At 39.8% G+C, this 19,575-nt stretch overlaps 1 protein-coding gene across 6 annotated transcripts in view; it reads left to right on the plus strand.

Moving 5' to 3' along the window:
- Nucleotides 1-19,511, plus strand: part of CMSS1 (cms1 ribosomal small subunit homolog) — a 231,314-nt gene extending 211,803 nt beyond the window's left edge. For all 6 annotated transcript variants that reach the window (XM_068180974.1, XM_068180972.1, XM_068180978.1 and 3 more), the window contains 8 exons: nucleotides 3,882-3,953; nucleotides 7,018-7,147; nucleotides 9,671-9,730; nucleotides 10,432-10,534; nucleotides 11,960-12,020; nucleotides 12,885-12,972; nucleotides 14,580-14,668; nucleotides 18,843-19,511. In XM_068180974.1, the coding sequence (XP_068037075.1) occupies nucleotides 3,882-3,953; nucleotides 7,018-7,147; nucleotides 9,671-9,730; nucleotides 10,432-10,534; nucleotides 11,960-12,020; nucleotides 12,885-12,972; nucleotides 14,580-14,668; nucleotides 18,843-18,926 (687 nt within the window). In that variant the 3' untranslated portion in view covers nucleotides 18,927-19,511. The remainder of the gene's footprint in view (nucleotides 1-3,881; nucleotides 3,954-7,017; nucleotides 7,148-9,670; nucleotides 9,731-10,431; nucleotides 10,535-11,959; nucleotides 12,021-12,884; nucleotides 12,973-14,579; nucleotides 14,669-18,842) is intronic.
- Nucleotides 19,512-19,575: the final 64 nt, after the last annotated feature.

Raw genomic sequence — 19,575 nt, forward strand, 5'->3', positions numbered from 1 at the left:
TTCACTCTGTAATGCCTAGGCAACTGCCCAAGTGAAAGCCATTTGCAGGGATGTTCTTTTTTTGTAACAGAGAAGTGTAAACAACATGGTAGCAATTACTCTGCTTTTGGATGTCTTTCCAAAGAGACCAAAGGTGAAGTGATCCAAATATCTGAATGAGATCAATGTTTTGATTAGGAAAGAGAACCAAACAATACAGGAGAAAGCTGTATTGCCTTTGTACATGCTCTACCAGGGGGTCAAATGCTGAGGAGTGAGAATTCTTATGGAGCCACCTTTAATCAACATTTTCACTTAGGTGTTTAGAAGTAGGTTAAGGCACTTTGGGAGGATTGCTTGACCCTTTTTATGAGAACATTAGAAAGGATAGCCTATACAAGTTACTTACCAAGGTAGCCTGGGACTGCTCAGCTCTAGTAGAACACCTGTCACTTGTCTTTCTGTCATATAAAGAATATCAGCCTGCATGTTGGAATCAGGTAATTTGATGTTTAGATGTGAAACTGCAAGAGGGAAATGCTTTATGGGAGCTCATAGTCGTGGATGGGTTATTGCCCATCTTTTAGACATGCCAAATCAGAGTTATTTATGGAAAGCTGGTGGTTTTATAGTTCTGGTACAAGAAACAAAACCCATCTTACTCATGCCTGCCTTATTCAGAGTGCAGAAGTTGTTCTGCAATGGACTTGGTACCTCAAAGCCTGTCACGAGACAACCCAAAAGAGTTATGAGCATCCATGCTCCTAGTCTGCAGGCTGTCCTCGGGCTTACAGTGAAATGAGTGATCTGTCTCCAGTCTGAGTGACGCAGTGATGTGTTTACTTTGTCACAAACTCCAAAAGCCAGAGTATGTGGCTGACCTGGAATGTAAACTTTCACACACATGCAAGACTGTTTTCACTCTACATTTGAATTTCCCGTCACTTTGGCAACGTGTAAAGAAAATATCATGTTAGAAACATAATACAGGAAATATTTTATGCTCTGTAGATGATTAACAAACAAGGAATTGATGACATTTTAGTTCATAAATCACTGGTCTCGGCACAGATTTCGTGTTTTCTGCATTTTAAGAATTTCCATGTAAAAATAGCATAAAAACACAGAGTATGAGGGAGCCGTGTCAAAAAAACAGTGGTTGTCTGCTTTGTGTCTTGCATAAGAAAAGTATGCAAATGACCTTTTCTTAAGGGTGGCATGCAAAGAGCTATTGCATGAGTAGGTAGGCATCTAATGCTTGGATAAGGGTCAGAAGTTCAGAATAGATCATATGCTGAAATATTTTAGACTGCAGATCATCAAAGACGTGTAAGTTTATGGCCATTCACCACCAGAAGATTTCTCTTTTTGTGTCACTATTTTTAATGTCTGAATAACATAGATTTACTATTGCTGGGCTAATAGTATACTATGCCTAAATATATATATGCAGTGTAAAGGAAGCAATTTTGAGTTTTAACATGCTTCTCTAAGGAAGCAAGGCTTTGACTACAAGCCTGCTGTATGCTTGTGTTGCCTGCTGTATGTTTCTGTGGCTGTTGAAAGAAAGGGATACATACTGCCTTCAAAAAAGAAGCCATGGCATTTGGTGGTGCTTTCAAACATTTGAATGAAGGCTTAGCAGTGAGAAGTTTTTTTCTATCAGAGAAAATTTTTCAGCCGTGTGGCACATTTCATTCTTTTCTCATACAGATACTAGTTGGGAGTGTTTGCAGAGTTATGTAAAGCAGTTCATGATGTATTAGAAGGGAGAAATGGGCCCAAAGTGAATGAGTGACATTTTTCAGTATGCTGGAAGCACCACTGGGATAGGGAACCATCATACTCCACTGGAGGACAGTTTCAGGTTGGCCCTTCTCTGACTTTCTGATTGCTTGTAGGTAGCCCTTGACTGAAGCAATGCAAAGGCTTGTTCTCTGCATAAAATATGATGTTAAACATACAATTTATGATTAAAACACCTGGCTAATGGCCTTTAAGTATCTATGGACAGCTGGGATGTGTAAGAGTAGAGCAGAGGGTAGCTCTGTTTCAGTCTCAATGTCTGGGAATGCTAATGGTAGGGATAGGAATGAAGAAACGTATGGTGGTGTTTTAAAAACACTTGAATCAGAGTCAGTACAGAGATTTTTTAAATAGCAACAAACCAAAAATAAAGCAAAAAAACTTATATTAACTCTGGAACAATTTTGTTAATTAAAGTGAGTTTCCATTTGCAGTCATTCCCTCAGTTTCTAGTGAAGATAATCTCTGTTTATACCTGAGAAAATCACAGTGACAGATTTTTGTTTTTGAGGCAAGATATTCCCACAACTTCTTATGGGTTTGTATGCAGGCTGCATTACATTCCAGTAGCTGTAGAGTGCTTTGCTAGCTGTAGCAAGTCCCCAGGCCAACCTTCTCTGATAATTCCAAAGTTTCATTTCAATCCTCAACCAGTTTCAGAGCCACTGCTGTACAATACTACTTCCTTTGCAAGGGCAGTGGCTGGGGCTGCATCATAGCACAGAAAGTAAGAGGTTATTTATTTGTGTTGAGCATGGTGGTTACCTGTTTCAGTAGCTAATTTAGCGAGGGGAGTGGGGGGGAAAAGAGAAATGTAGGCATAATATGAACAATTAAACCTCAAAAAATGCTTCTGATAAGGCTGTGAGAGTGGGCTAGGAAAGGCAGGAGTGTGCTGGGTTGGGTCATTTAGCACCAGTTGCCATGAAGTGTCCTCCTGTTAAGGTGGGGGAGTGCAATGAGGGCTCAGAAAAGCCCAGGTACTCTGAACTCCTGTTAGCCTTCCTTTGTCCCTCTTGGCCTGACAGAAGCTGCCTTCCCAAGGCAACAAAGTAGCAGCTTCTCTGGCTTTCAGCTAGGCTCCCTTTCCTGCTGATACTTTTCTTTCAGGCTTTCCTCAGGGAGGAGTGCTGGATTTGCCGTTCCTGAGCTTTTTAATGCTCCGTGTGATGAGTCTTCTCCACATTTTCTCACAAGAACAGAGTTTTGCAACCAAATGCATCATAGTGGTGTGGAGCATTTTCCTCCAGCTCAGCCTATTTTCCCATTGCTCTTCATTAAGTCACTCATTAAGTTCCAAAGCCTGTCTATGCAGATAAATGTGCACTTCCATTAGGTAGTGCTTCCTCTGTTTTGGACAATTTTAGGTGACTACAGTCAAATCCTAGCCCTGGATTATGTGAACAGGCAGTCTGGTACAAATGGACCAATTCAGCCTGTTCACTCAGGCACAAAAGAGGGTTAATGATAGCAGCACGTGTTGAATTATTCTGAAATGCACCATGTATTTTTCTTGTGTGTATTTGACCCTGCCTGGTATGAGAAGTCAAAGCAAGAATGGGGTAGGACAAATCTGAAACATGTTTTCCCAAACTCTGCATTACAAGTGTAGAAGAAACTCCAGAACATGATTGTTTCTAATTAATCTTGCCCAGTTCCATGTTATTTTTACTGTCTGGATACTCACCTTAGACCCAATTATTCTAGAGCACTACTGGCAAAGTTTGGAAAAATTGTCATTCACAATAGTAGAGATTAAATATATAAATTTAGTGGTAGATTTTGTTCATATTTTCCTCCTGATTTTTTTGATGTATCAAAACCTGCTTTTCACCGTTTTATGGAATTATGACTACACCCTGAATGCTTCAATTTTCTCTTCTTTTATTCCCTCTCTTGGTTGCAACAGCAATCTCAATTCCAAAATTACTTTATATACATATAACTGTAAGAATTTGATTTCATCTACAGGTGGGGAAGTTCAGTTTTAATTGTTTTTTCATAGCCCAGCATTATAGTTTCTGTATCTCCTCTTACCTCCTTTGCTTTCCTTTGGTGACTTTGTTTTCTTACCTCTTTTTTAATGTGTTTTGCAGTCTACAGAGTGTTTTTTAAGTCAGCCTGAAGAAAAGCAAGAGAGCACTGTAAAGGCAAAGAGAAGGAAGAAGGTATGAGTGTCGTAGAGTGTGTTTGGGGTCTGGGCAGTGGGTTTATAGGCTACTGCAGAATGGGGACAGCATCATGATGGTGAGAAGTAAAATGGTGATAATATTACAGCCTCTTTCAGAGAAGAAGAGAAATTCCTAATTTTTAAACCTTGCTTGGGATACCTATTCCCAGCCTGAAATTCCTAATTTTTAAACCTTGCTTGGGATACCTATTCCCAGCCTAACTTGTGGCATTATGTCTGTGTTCCACTCAAGGGTTGTGTATGTCTACACCCCACGTGCATGTGTTGCCCACCAGGAAAAGGAAAGGGTGGCTGTGTGGAAGAAAGGGAAAGGTGGAACTTCAGTTGCTGCAGAATCTGACCCAGTGTGATCAGGCTCCAGCTGCTGTTACATCTTTTGAGCCAAGGACTGTCCTTGTTCACTCTTCTTCTCATAGCATAAGTATATAAATAAATACTCTGTATTGTCCCTCTGGCCACGCTCCATCGTCACCCACAACAACAAACACACCCTGCAGTCTAAATGGAGATTATCTGGCACCGGGCAAGTTAATTGTCTTTCTGTAGGGGGACAGACTGTAAATAGTTGGCTCCCTCACAAGGCTGACGGGTGGCCTTTTTATGTTATGTTAGTCCTCTTAATCATCCAGGGAATGGGAAGAGTGGGATTTTGCTTTCAGTGTAGCTCTGGCAGAGTAAGTGCAGGACTCACTCCACTGGAGCCAGAGTGAAGGCATGCCATGGCAGAGGCTGGTGAACCCACCTAGCAAGAAACCCCATCCTCAGGCCAACAGCAGCTGCTTATTTACACCTTTGCTTTCAATGGGCCACTAAGCTGACATACACAGCCTGTCAAAAAATCCCATTAGGAAACATTTATTATGTTGATCTGTCACTTCCAAACAAAGGGCTGTCTCCAAAACTAAGGAAAAGGGGGGAAAGCCCTTTTTTTTAAGCATCTGGAATGAATTTGAAGAAAAATAATAAAACTTCCTACATGAGGAACACTTCCCCACAGCTCTCCTTGAAGGAGGAGAGTTTGCTCAGGTGTCCTTGCTCTAACTCCTAAAGAATTTCCCGTTGTATCAGGCTTCTCCCCTCCAGAGGGCAATAATTTTTCTGAAGGAACCAAGTGGCACAATCAGTGACATAACAGCCCTGTGAATTACACTGAATTACCAAGTAAAATGAGCCTGATAGTTCTGTTGCTGTCTGCTAAATCAGAGGTTCCCAAATGTGGGTCATTTCAGAGGCAGCTTGTGAGACAGGGCTGGGGAAAAGCATTTGGGGTTGTTGGGAAGAACAATGGAGAGGCTTGGTTGTGGGTCTCAGAGAGGCTGGCTGTGCTCCCACAGCCTCTGGTCTTGCTTTGGGAAGACACTTGTTCCATGGCAGGAAAATAGAGCAGTGGAAAGTGAAGGAGAATGCTGGGAAGGAATGCTACAGATTGAAGCACTGCAGAAAGCTGCGGAACAGCCAGACGTCCTCTACATAGTCTTCCAGGGACTGCAGAGGGCTTTGCACCAGGCCAAAGCTGGACTGAGAGGAAGGCAAAAACACTTCATCTCTATGTCTCCCACTGTCAAGGGTTCAGCTGGGGTTTTGCAAACCCACAGGTGGCTTTTAGCAAGGGTGAAACAGGCAGTGCCAAAGTGGCAGTGGCTGGGAGAGGCAGCACTTGCCTTGCCTTTGCTGTTTTGGCAGCTCCCATATGGCTCTTCCCTGTTCAGCATTCTGCCCCTCATTATTTGAGTTATAGTTATTGGAGTATTTGGGCTGTATTGGGCAAGAGGGACAGACAGAGTGGTGGGGAATGGAAGAGAGGAGGGAGTGGGTGCTGAGATGGAGTGAGGGAAAGAATGGATGGAAGAAGGTCTGTCCCCGACATTAAAATTCCTGCCATACCTCTCTTCAAAATTTCTATTCATCTTTGCTGTCCTGAACCTCAGCCTACCAAACTGAAGGTACCCACTGTCCCTCCAAAGCTGCCAAAAATTCTTCCAGATCCACATCATCTCTGTGAAATCCCACTTTCCCTCAAAAATACGGACCCTTTAGCTCCATCCTGACCACACCCTGCTGCTCCTTTTCACTTCTAGATTTATGCTACCCTTGATGATGAGTTCAGTTTAGCTTACACAGCTGAGAAACCTTGAGCTGTCCTTTCAAAAACTAAACACATCTCAGCAAGAACTAGAGAGGCATCACATTCTTGTCATTCTCTCCAGACTGCCTCTGTCCTTGCAAATTTTCTGTTTTCTTAAACACTTCATATTTGCTTTTCTTAAATGCTAGCATATCAGTCAATGGGAACCTTGGGCTGTGCTACCTACATGTTCCATTTAATTATGGCAAAAAAATGCAGCAGTCCCTTCACTTCAATGAGAATTCAGACCTGTTACTCAGTAACATTCCTAAGGTGTAAAACACAGTCATTATGAACTCATATTCAGTCTCTAAAAATTAGGTTTTAAAAAAAAAAAAATTACAGGAGAACAAAACAGCTGTGAATTCTTGCTGCCTGACCTGTGGTTCTGTTGTTTTAACTTATTTTCATCACCCTGGCATGGTATTCTGTGAATATTCCCTTCCAAATATAGATAGACAGTTACCCTGTTTAAATCAAAATATAACCACATCACATATTATCACTTGGTTCCTGTTGTTATGCCTTAAGAATAATAAGCTGAAACAAATTATGAAAAAAAAGCCTGAATTTTCAAACTGATACTAAAGTGTAGCAATAGCAAAACTCAAAAAACTCAAAAAATAGCTTTCAGTTATGTTTTTGTTACAGCAGCAGTTCAGGTGAGTACACACGATTTTTAATGTTCAGGCTCACAGACCATCTTGCCCAAGTATCTCAGCTTGCATCTGAAGTCTGCATTCCCTCTAAAGACAAAGGGAATCTTGTCCCATTGTAAGGTGTTTTCTCAGTTAAGCCATAATTAAACTGATATAATTGTATAAAGATATGGAGGAACATTTATGTACAGTGTTGTTAGCTAGCCAAAGAGCTATATAGAAATACCATATTAACCCATTTTACTTGGATTTTTTAGAAGAAGATTTCTGATGTTCTGCAAAAATCTGCTCCAAAACCTGGTGTCCCTGCAGATCTACAAAATCTGCTTACTCAACATTTTGGTGAAAACCGTTCTGTGATTGAAATAGAGGAATTAAAGCTGTCAGGTGACTTATCCTGTATTTAATATATAACTAATGTTTTTTACATGATACTATTGACTTCTTTTTCTGCAGAGAAAAGAAGATTTTTGGGACATAATTGAGTTGTACTTTTTAATGAAAATATTTTCTTATATTTCTTTTTAAATGTATATTAATTTGCTGTTTAAGTTGAAATGTTAGTTTCTTTGGAATAAATGTGAGGTTTCTTAAAGGAATGGAAATGAAACATTGTTTAAATATCTCTTTTTATTTTAAAATATTAATTTCTGGAGTTCACTTTTCTGATAATAATTTTATGATTCCTAATAGTAGCTCCCAAGTTGCTATGAGAGATGTATTTTATTCCTGGGGTTATCTGAGCCAATGCCTAATAAGGGGTTGACAGAAATAGACAAATAATGAGGCCTCATTCTCATATGGGTATGAGATTTTGAATGCAGTGTTTTTTCAGGGAGTGGCATGAATTAAGGTGATCATTTTGGTCCATGTGTGAAGTGACCAAGTTTTAGCCACGGGGACCCTTTTTGTTCCCAGTATCCTGCCACCAGTTAAAAGCCAGATAGAAAAGGCAAAAAGCAGGACAGAGCTGGCTTGGCTTCTGTCAATTGGAGGTTGCTTTGGAGATGATGGCAATGTTGAACTTCTCTGTCTCTCCTGTGCAGACAGAGACACTGTCCATTATTTGTTGGTAGGACTCATGAAGAGCAGAAGCCTTCTAGTCCAGCAGTGTTTTTTCTTTATTAATGCATAAGCCTGTCTCTAGGTAAATGTGCTCTTCCTTAATCCCCATGATTCTAGGTGGACCCTTTTTTATTTCTGTGGGGCAGTCTCAGCTTTGTTACTGGATCAAGAAAACCTGGACAAGTCCCATATAGATTTCTTGTGTTAAGTATTTTTTTGTATATAAGGTTTTTAGGAAATAATAAATTGCTCTGGTTTCTTTCTTATTAAAAGAGCCCTTTGGGCTACTGAAGTGACCTATTTCCTTATGTGTTGGATGGAGATATTTTTTCCTTAATTTTTTTGCTTGAGTTGAAGGCTTAGAATGCCAAGGAGTTTAAGAACTTGTCCAGCTGTCAAGTCATTCACGTCAAAGCACTGAGTAAATAGCAAGCAGCTACTTTGGAGTTCTGTGTTCCTGTTCAGTAACAAAGTGCAGAAGGTCAGGGTTGGTCAGAAAGTCAGCATGGTCTCTTGCTGCAGTCTGGAGCTGTGTGTTTCTTCCCCTCTTTCTGAAATGTCCATTTAAAACTGTTGTAAATACTGCAGTGTTGCTGGACTGTTGGTGAGGAGTCAGTGACTGAAGCTGTGTCCTTCAGAAAGGACCTCTTGAACTGTCGGTCATTAATGAGACCATGTATTCAGAAGATCAGTCCCTGCCTGCCCCCACCAGCATCAAGTGCATCTTTTAAACATGATTTTTGAAGTAAATCAGCTGTTGATTCTTCAGTTGTACATATTCATTTCTTTTGAAGCTCAATGTCAGTCTCAGGATTTAATATGAATCAGTGCAAAATAAATGTTTTTAGCAAGATAGGACTTCAGCCAGGCATTGGCTACAAACCAAGTTTGTCACACTATCTGTTCTGATGAAGATCTTGGATTGATGCTCTCAGCATTAGCGCAGTGCACCATCCATGTGAACATGAATAATGTCTTCAAACAAACCTGCTTAGTTTAGAAGATGTATCAGCAAACATCCATGGACACTCTGAGGGGCTGTGCTTCATGCAAGATGATGACAAAAGACAGAAGAATTGTTAATGCTCTGCAGAAACATATTGTTCCATCAGGCAAAGAGCCCTTAACACAGTGGCAGGTTTTCCGACCATGGAATTTTAATCACCTTTTTAAGAACTTTGATTTTCTCTCTAGACATGAGAAAGGACCTTCCCATTATAAGAAGTTAAATGGCATATCTGCCACAGAGTGCTAGTAAAAGACTTCCCAGTTAACGTAGTGACCAGAGAAAAGGAAGTCAGCAGGAAATGGAGGAAGAGAAAGGCACTGAAAATGCAGTGGTGTTGCTGTTAGGGTTAATATATTTAGGTAGGTTACCACAATACGAAAGACCGGAAGGGGAACAAACTTACTGACAATTATTGGTAGATTCTTGCATTTACACAGTATGAATTATCTGGGGGATGTACAAACATATTTCATCATAGGTACATTGGAGGAACAGTCTAGGAGTGTAGGGCTTTTGGCTGAGGCTTTGATTCATTGTGAAAATGAATCAATTCATATGAACACATACTTTAAAGCTAGTGATCACACCTGTACAGTAGCCCAGTATTCAAGGTTTCAGGCTGGGAGAAAAAAAAATTCAGAGATGTTACCTTCATTGATTTAACCCATACAATGTTTCTTCTATGTTAATTTTTGTTTCAGAAATGGTAATTTATTGATGATGGATTTATGAAGTTGGTATTTCATCAACATAACTAGTGGTTATGCTGCAAACATATGTTCTCCCTTTGCTGTTAAAATACATCAACAAAATTATTTTTTCCTTTATGTTTTCAGATTCCTGCTTTTTGCCAGCCAATGATCTTACCCACAGTTTTTCTTCATACCTGAAGGAAAGTGAGTTTAAATGTTGGTCTGGGTGAGATGAAAGTTGTATGAAAAATATTATTAAGACAGTATTACTGCATTTTTTTATATGTAGCTCCAAATATTATTTATTATGAAATATTAATCACTTTAAGGCTTTTAATTTTTTTTTAATGACAGGTCTTGTTTTTCTGGCTCTTATTTAGTTTATAACTTTTTTTTTTTTTTTTGGTATCAAAAATGTTCTAGGCTTTCTTATAATTGCTAGGGACTATTTGTCAGTAATTTATTGTGGCTTCATGAGTTGGTGTATGTATTATCTTAGAATGAAAGTACTGCAGCTGTCTGCTGAACCAAGTGAATTTTTATTCTCTTGTATATTTATACAGAAGTTCTGGTCTGGTAAATGTTTCTTTGCAGATTATTTTCTCTGATACAAATTGTCATATGTGGCAAATGAAGACAATAGGTTCATCACCTTAAAAACTGTTGATTGTTAATGCTTATCTAGTTTGTTCAGTTTTTTAATAGTTCTGTATTTTATTTATTTTGGGCATTCCATATTCCGGCTTCTCAGCCATGACTAAATGCAAAAGTGATGCCAATGTTCCAGACCTCAAAAGAGTCAGTATGTGTGTTCTTGCTGCTGGCTACCATTCATCATGTACTCTAGTAATTTAAAATTGTGGCATGTAGTACTTGGTGTGGGTACAAGGGCTTTTCCATTGCAGTCTGTCCTAAGTGGGCGAAGCTCCGGAAGAACCACAAGGAGAAGAAGTCGATGGTGATGCTGGTTCTGTGCAGCTCTGCCCTTCGCTCCTTGGAACTCATCAAGTATGTCAACAGCAAAGACTCTGTTGAGGTTGGCAGTCAGTCAGGAGTTTTGTCTTGGAGCCACAGGCAAAAGGCAAAACTGGGACACTGTCCTCCGCTAGCCAGCAAATTCACTGACTCAAACTGATGCAATATCCCCTCCTTCTTTAAACTCTGGGAACGTGGTGTTCGGTTTTGGACTGAAGTAATGCCCAGTACTTTGCCTAGGAAGGATTACTTTTGTTAAAAACCAAAAGGTGTAACCAGTTTAGGGGAAACATGTTATACTCGGGAACAGAATAAGCCCATAAAGCATCACGGTCCACCACTAGAAGTCATAGCTTTACACCAAAGGCAGCAAGGGCATGGCATTTCAGGGCCTCAGATGCCAAGGTGTGTCTGGCCTGAGTGTCTCCAGGTCTGTGTCAGTGTTCTCAGCTGGCTCAGGCTGGCAAAACTGCTGAGCAGAGATGACAATTTTCAGTGTGCCCTGTCCCAGTATTTTCCCCTTCTCTATCCTCCCACTTCTCATGCCAGAAGTTTTGATGACTCTGATGAATTTATGGATACCTCACAAATTTCATGGTTGTCTTCTGTGTATTGACCCTACTTCCTATGATTATCCATCAGTACAAAATGAGATGGAGATTTGGGAAGTTTGATTCCATGACACAGATATAAGCATAGATAAAGCAGATAAGTGTCAGTCATGCATGCAGAGACTAGCACCTGAGACTTAGGTGGTTTACATGTAGATAAACCTTTAGCTTTGCAAATTGAAAATTTATTGCACTGCAAGAAGCATGCAGAACAAGCTGTCTTAAATGATGTTCAACAAATACTGAATATGTTGTCTGCTGTTTGATGAATATGGAACATAGAGTTGTTACAGTGTGCCAAAATGGAGTGTCAGAAGAACAAGTCAAGGTTTCTAACAAATTAGTTCGGTTAATTGGAATTTGGACAATGTCTGCAGAAAAGACAGTGGCAGCCTAGGTTTTCCCAGCAGCCATGCTGCAGGAAGACTGTGAAATGTAGATTTGTCCATACACAGATCCTTCCTTTAGTGCACACACACTCATATTCATTAATGCCTTAGTTATCTCAGTAACTGAATTATTTTTAATTAGGATTTGGTGATTAACCAGTTTTGAACTAAGCTAGCTGTGAAAGCACAGGCCATAATATTAAATGTTATCTGAAAAGCTATCTAAACAATATTGCCCCCTGCTGATATCTTCCACTGTGTCTGTCCAGTTGTTGGTCTCTGTTGATGAGTAGCAAACAAGAATGTACAGTGTTCAGAGTACACTCAGAGTTCACTGGGGGACTGTGTGTGTCTCAAACGTATTGAGAAATGCCAGTTGGTTTTTCTTTCCTCGTGTGTGGTCTTAAGACCAGCCCTGCCTCTTGTATTTCATTGCTATTTTTTTTTTTTATTATTAGGTCAATGACAGCCTTTAAAGGAGATTGCAGAGTAATCAAGTTGTTTGCAAAGCACATAAAGGTAGGGAATTTCAAGTAAACAAGTAAACAGCTTGTAGTAAGTAAAGTAAACAGCTAAGTAGTATGATACGATATTCTTTTTAAATCCTTTGGCAGTAGTGCCTTTCATACAATGTTCATATGAAGTTGCTTCCTTTAGGTAGTACTTCCTTTGGTAACCCATTGCTGCAGTGTGAAGAATTTCAGTAAGCACCATCTCCAGTAGTTCTGGTGCAGCCCTGTGCAGATTGTAGATGCTTGTGCACCTGCTGAGTTTCACTGTTCCACATTCCCATCAAGTGCTCGTTCAGTGCCAGAAGGCTGACCCTCACAGGTCTGTGGAAGCAAACTGTACCAGCACCCACATTTTGATTCTGAAAATTGAATGCCTGGGTCACCAGTATCCATACCTGTTAAAAAGAACAAATTATGGGGGTGTTGGGAATAATGAGTGGACACTTGGCTGTTGATATAAATGCTGTCAAACACACAAATGTCATTTGCTTTATCTCACCTTTTTCCAGTATCTTCATCTTGGAGGACTTCAGAGTTAATTCAAGTTTTTCAGTATTCCAGAGCATTTGTTTAAATGCTGAAGGAATCTTGCTGTTCTCACCTCCAAAAATAGTTGGTGCAATAGGAGATTTTTAAAGATAAAAAAGATTGAACTTCTAGAGAAGTGTGATGCCCAGCTGGCTTGTTATATTTCCTAAACGTTCTTCCAGATATAATTGTCTGACAGTTTGAAAGGCAAATATCATTTGTTACTTAATGGTGTTCTAGAAAGAAATGAAATGAGATCTTGAATTTATTTCCAACTCCTTGAGAAGAAATTTTAAAACAATTACGGCTTTACTGTTGATTTTTCTTTCTCTCTTCAAATTAGATAAAGGAACAAATGAATATGTTAGAGAAAGGCATGTTCCACATTGGGGTTGGAACTCCTGGGAGAGTAAAGGCACTAGTGGAGCAAGGTAGGAGAACAAGGAGGGTTTCCTCCCTAAGTATTTTATATTTGGTCTCATGAGAAGTGAAACTTCAACTAGTTTTTTTAGGTTGACATGAATGTGTAGATTTGGGTACTAAACTGTATGGTTCTGTTTCTTCACTTGTGCTATGTCAGTCAAAACAAGGTCAAGGTTCTGGTACTTGTTTTGTGATCACTATAAGCTGGCATAAGCCAGTATTAGCAGAGAAAGGCAGAGTAATGCTTCCTCTCACCTGCCAGTCAGTGCTTATTCCCTCTTCCTGCTTCCTGTGCAAGCCCAAGAGTTCGTTTGGCAGCTCAGTGAAATGACCCCAATTAAACCAAAACCAGTGTGCACACAAAATCAGGTAATGAGCAGGCAGAGGTGGGGGACATCCTCTTTTGGCAGGAATAGTCATTTATGCTGACTTGAAAGTGATTGCAAAACCATAATGTGAAATTTAAAGCTCCAGGAAAACAAACACTGCAAGTGGATCAAAAGGAAATAGTAGCAGAAGTCACTGTATCATATGTTACTGTGAGCTTAGTGTAAACTTTTGTGAGGGGTGTGTGAAAGATCTGCTTGTTGATTTGATCTTATTTCTCATTTGCCTGTAGTAAAATTGATTATTCCCTATAAATATTTTCCCAAATTTTGAGTAATTTTACTTACTCAATATACAGTATGTACACAAAGAAAAAGAAACAACAAAATGACAAGATGATAGGGCAATTCTTTCCATTCCTCTTATGCAAGACACTGTCTTGCTCTGACTGTGGTGTCTTGGTCAGGGACTGGTGGTGGTTTGGGACTCTACTGATCCTTCCAAAAGAGTGCAGGAGTAACATCATTTTGTTGCTTCCACCAACATTAAATATTAGTGCTCAGCACATCAGCACATTGCCATGAGAGTAGTGAGACACTGGAACAGGTTGCCCAGAGAAGCTGTGGATGCCCCATCCCTGGAAGTGTTACATTTTATCCCAAGCTCTAGTTCTTTTTTGACAGTTTAGTGTTGCAGTGCAAGGTCACTTAGAGAAGGGAGAGGAATCAAAACTGATGGAAAAAATGGTGAGCATCATGTAGAAGACCAGGGAAAAAATGGCTGAAAAGCAAGTTCAGAAAGGACCTTTTTTTTCCACCACCATTTATTTGAAGGATAAAGGAATTTTTCAGCAGCACCACTGACCTGAGTCATGTTCACATAGCACCCTGTCCTGTAAATTGCTGAACACTGGTCTGTTCCTGCTAACATCAATTTTCAGCTTAGGGTCCTTGTAACTTACCAATGACATCAGCTGTGGAAATTCAACTCCTGTGGTTTCATCAAGGGGAAGATTGAGGAATTACTTTCTGGCAGGATGTTAAGCTCTTTACAAGTCTGGCAACAGGAGTTGCTCTGCTTTTGTGTTTATCTTCCAAAAAGGCATGAAATTATGTGGCTAAGGGAGTTTGTAGTGTCAGTGCATTAGTTTTCCAACCAGCAAATGTAGTACTTCAGTGTTCAAATATTAGTTTCCCTGGAAACAGACAACAAAAGATGTAAAAGCCAAAAATCATTTTGATAAGCACATCATATTATCTTGGTAGTGAAATTTATGTTGCCTTTTTAGATGCCCTGTGCTTAAACTCCACGAAATATGTGATTCTGGATTGGAACTGGAGAGATCAGAAACTAAGGAGAATGATGGACATCCCTGAGGTATTGCATAAGCACCTGTATATGTTATATTCTGTGTATTAAAAGTACTTTTGTTGGTAGTTCTCAGGTCTTGGTTAGTAAAGTTTTCTTTCTGTAAAGCTGTCTTCAGTGGTAAAGGAACACAAAGAAGTTCTCGTTGACTGAGAAGTCTGTACTCTCGGGTCTCAAAATTATCTCGTGACTTCTATGGTTGTGCTGTGAGTTTCCCCTGTTTATGCTCAATGGATATTCTACCTGTCCTGGATATTCTACCTGTCCCCAGGAAGTACCCTCAGTAGGAGGACTTTGTACAGAGTCCTAGACCTCGACAAATGAGAGAGATGGGCATCACCGACTGTGTGAAATTTAACAAAGGGAAGTGCTGGATTCTGCACCTGGAATCGGGCAACCCTGGGTGTACAGACGGACTGAGAAATGAGGCATTGGAAAGGGACCTGGGGGTCCTGGTCGATGGACAGTTGAACCTGAGCCAGCAGTGCCCTGGAGCCAGGAGGGCCAGCCCTGTCCTGGGGCCATCAGGCCCAGCGTCACAGCCGGGCAGGGGAGGGGATTGTCCTGCTCTGTCTGAGCTGGGGCGGCCTCACCTGGAATATTGGGTATAGTTCTGGTCACAGCATAAGAGTATAAAGCTGTGAGAGCGTCCAAAGCAGGGCCATGAGGATGGAGAAGGGCCTTGAGGAGAAGTCATATGAGGAGTGGCTGAGGTCACTTGGGCTGTTCAGCCTGGAGGAGACTGAGGACAGACCTCACTGCAGCTACAGCTTCCTTGTGAGGGTGAGAGGGGCAGGCACTGAACTCTTCTCTGCGCTGACCAGTGACAGGACTCGAGGGAATGGCCTGAAGCTGGGTCAGGGGAGGTTTAGGTTGGATATCAGGAAAATATTCTTCCCCAGAGGGTGGTTGGATACTGGAACAGGCTCCCCAGGGAAGTGGTCACAGCACCCAGCCTGACAGAGTTCAGGAAGTGTTTGGACAATACTCTCAGGCACTGGGTGTGACTCTTGGGGTGTCCTGTGCTGGGCCTGGAGTTGGACTTGATCCTTGTGGGTCCCTTCCAACTCAGCATATTCTGTGATTCAGTGAAAACTTTCCTCAAAAACTAAACAAAACTTTGACCAAACGTATATGTTTCTCCACCTGACAGCAAGATAATATCATATGAGTAAATCTACAGACAGTTCTCTCGTTTTTTTCCTTTCTTTCTTGTCTTTTTTTTTTGTTTCTTTTGACAAGAGGTAGGTACAAATAACGTAGACCTATTCATCATTTCTACACTCCTTCTAAGATAATTCCCAATTCTTTCCAGTTCTGTAATCCAGCTTTTATAATTCTTGCTGTAACAAGCTATGTTTACAGTATGTTGTGGGGCATCACCTATGTCTAGCCAGATGAAAAGGCAGTTTCCTCCAGCTTGTTAGAAAGCTCCCAATTTCCTGCACAGTGTCTTGAGGTTTTGTGCATTTAGAGCAGGCCCATACATGGAAGGAATCTCCAGGGAAAAGGACTTCTTTTGCATATAGACATTAAGCTGTTTCACAAGTGAAACAAATTATCAGTCATTAATCCATCTATGTACTTGTCTAAGTATTTGAATGTGCTGCATTTTACAGCCCCCCCACACAAAACAAACAAACAAACAAAAAATACACTTAAGAAATGAAGTAGCAAAAAAAACCCTGCCTTTGCTTTTTTGGTGGCAAGGAGGCTCCCTCTTGTGGTTAATACATAAGGCTTTTATTGTATGGTTTTAAAGAACAGAAAACATGAGATCACAGACAGTCCAGTACAAAATCACAGGCAGTACAAAAGGTGTTGATGGCAGTGGGATGGATTTTTTAAGTCATCTAAAGTCCATGTCAATAAAGTAGACCACAGGTTCTCCACCTCTAAAAAAATAAGATTATATTGCCACTATTTCATTTTGGGCTATTGCAAACCTCAAGTACAGCTCACTGTAGATAGCATCATCGCAGTTCTGTGTGTCTGTCTAGAAACACAGGCCAAAAGTTCTGACTCCATGTCTACTTTATCAAGGCAAAATCCTAAAGCTATTTTAGCATAAAAAGTTAAAGCTTAGTTCAAGTTAAATCCAGGTAAGTAAGAGCACTGGACCATTATATATTGTGTTAGGATAAGCAATAGATAGTTATGTGGGATTACAGAATAGTGAATATGTAATTACAGAAAAGTCTTCAAACTGCTCTTGACTCAGGTAACACATCATAAAGGAAGGTTTTTGACATCTTGGGCTTTATAAGTGGAGTATTTTGCAGGTATTTATCCTACTGCAGACATCAGGCAGATTCCTTCAAGCTATGCATAAGGAATGTCCACAGCAAACGACACCCAAATAATGTTTTGGTGATAAGGCATCTTAACACCACATATAAACCAATGGGATGTTCTAGCAACTGGTGAACTTCAAATATTGAATACAGTCTTAGTCAGCTTTTCTAATTGTATAGAAAAATGTCAAATACATGCTATAAACAGTTGTAAGTTTTCTCAGAGAGAGGAAATACAGTACCAAAGACAATTTCGAGAACTGTCTGTTTGATGTACATTTCTTTCACCTGTGTTAGTTATGGAGGCAAAATTGTACACTTTAAATGAGAAACTCAGCATACTGGCCTATTTTCAGTGCAAACCTCAATTATCAATAATTTCTTTGCATATTTAAGGTGCAACATTGCTAAATTTCCTTGTGTTTAAACCAGAAAGCAAGGACAGTTGGAAGCACATGTCCATTGTACTTGCTGTTTTTGTAGTCACCTGATGTTCAATGGAGAATTCTATACACAGAATTTTTATATATTTATATTTATATATATATATATATATATATATATATATATATATATATATTCTAATAATAGAATAGAATATAATTGTTATAATAATATATTTATATTATAATAAATATATGAATTTTAAAACACGTGGATCTTTCCACATGGCAGTTCTGTATGCCATCATATCCACACAAGAGTTGCTGCCCTGATCCACTGCTCTGTCAGCTCCCTCAGCATCTCATTAGTTAATGCTGCTGGAATTTTCATTGTCTGTTTCTGTGTCTCCCACTTCATTCATCCCAAACAATGGATAGAAAGCTCCCAAAGAAACCACAGGAGGAGTAAATGGGTTTATCAGACTTTATCTTGGCACACTGGAATTAAAGTAAAGCATAAAAGTGTAAATAAAAATGGATTGCATACTATTTGATCTGACCAAAGGACAAGCTTCCTGCTTTGAAAGCTTTTTGTACAGAGGTTGATAGCAATACAGAAGTGTCCCAACTCCTCAAGTTACTTGTTCCTAAGATTCAAGTGAAGTTTTTTCAACAAAACCCAATATTGTATTGTCTGCAAACCATACACACACCAAGCTTCAGTAAATTTGAAAATATGCTAAGTTTAAGTTTCAGACGTCATGAAAATAAAAGATTTGTGAGAAATGGACTAGTGATAGAAAGACAACTGTGTTCACCTTTGTGTAGCACATCCAGTCTGAAACTGAGGCTGGCTGGGCTTTCTTGTGTCATTTATTCCTCTGCAAAGTGAAGGCACAAAAGAATATAATCCTGAGAGAAAACCTGCAAACAAGTTATTTGTAAGTGGTAAGAGGGAGCTAGCTGTAAGGAAACTCTGGACAAACCATGATGATACAGAATCTTGTGTTCCCTCTGAAATATGTAGTCAATATTTACTCTGTAATATATTTGTTTTCTCTTTAGATAAGCCATAAGCTACAGCAATATCAGTGTCATAAACCCAAGAACTTTGTACACAGCACAGGCAGACCTGACCTCCATGCTCACTTTCGTTCAGGTGTGCCAGTCACAGACAGGGCTGTGCCTGTTGCACTGCCCTTGATCTGCTTTATGCCAGTTCTTACGCTGGGAAGTCCTGTAGGGATTCTGCAGCTCAGGATGGGCCTTTTGCTGTGGTGTGCTTTATCAACTCTGCCAATGACAACCTTTCTGTAGTCATATGAAATGGGACTTCAGGGCTGCAGGGCAAAGGATGGGTATTTTAAAAACTGGAAATGTTCTAGAGGATCTTGTATAGGAATCTCTTCTTTAATTTCTAGTCCTATAGTAAGGTGCCTGAGTAAATAAGTAATGGTATCATTATCAGTAACTTCTTATGCTTTCTTTGATTTTTATTTTCTTCAGATAAAGAAAGAAACAATTGACCTACTTGAGAAGAGTATTATAAAGCTGTGCAGAGATGGATCTGTGAAGCTGGGACTCTTTTAAGGCGTTTACCAACCAGGAAGTAATTTGCAGCTGCCTTTTGCTATTATCCTACCTGCAACTGAATTTTGACTTGTCAGAGATCTCAATACTGAAGGCACATTGGAACATTTTCTGAGTTTTCCTTTAATAAAAACCCAGAAGTTTTGTTTGTAGTTCCAGTATTATTTTTATTGCAGGAACAATGTCATACTGAAATCAGGGTTACACCGCTTTCACCTGCTAGATGTACTACTACGTGTCACTGGTAAGACCTTGAAGATGAGCAAATATGGGTGTGAAAGTCTTTGCACAACTCAGTTTTCTGTTCCCTCCTTGTGCTGTCCCAAATGAGACATGTATTTCTCTCATGAGAGTGGTAATCTACTTGCCCTTGGGGGTCTTTGAAAAAATATGAATTTCAGTAATATATTAAAAAAGTATTTTTCACCTATTTGTTCTAGAGCTGGCCAAATGCTGCTTTTTGCTCTTACATGATAAATTATCAATATATTATACTGAGATTTTATTTTGGTTAAACTGTTGAAGTGTGCAAAAAGTATTCTTACGTTTGTCCATTTAAATTAAAATGAGGTGATCTCTGGGTGATTCTTTTGTCATTGTGGATAGCAGGGAATGGATGGATTCTTTTTCAGAGAACAAGATGAATAAA

This window comes from Anomalospiza imberbis, chromosome 2 (assembly GCF_031753505.1).
Source record: "Anomalospiza imberbis isolate Cuckoo-Finch-1a 21T00152 chromosome 2, ASM3175350v1, whole genome shotgun sequence".
In the NCBI taxonomy this organism is placed as follows: domain Eukaryota; kingdom Metazoa; phylum Chordata; class Aves; order Passeriformes; family Viduidae; genus Anomalospiza; species Anomalospiza imberbis.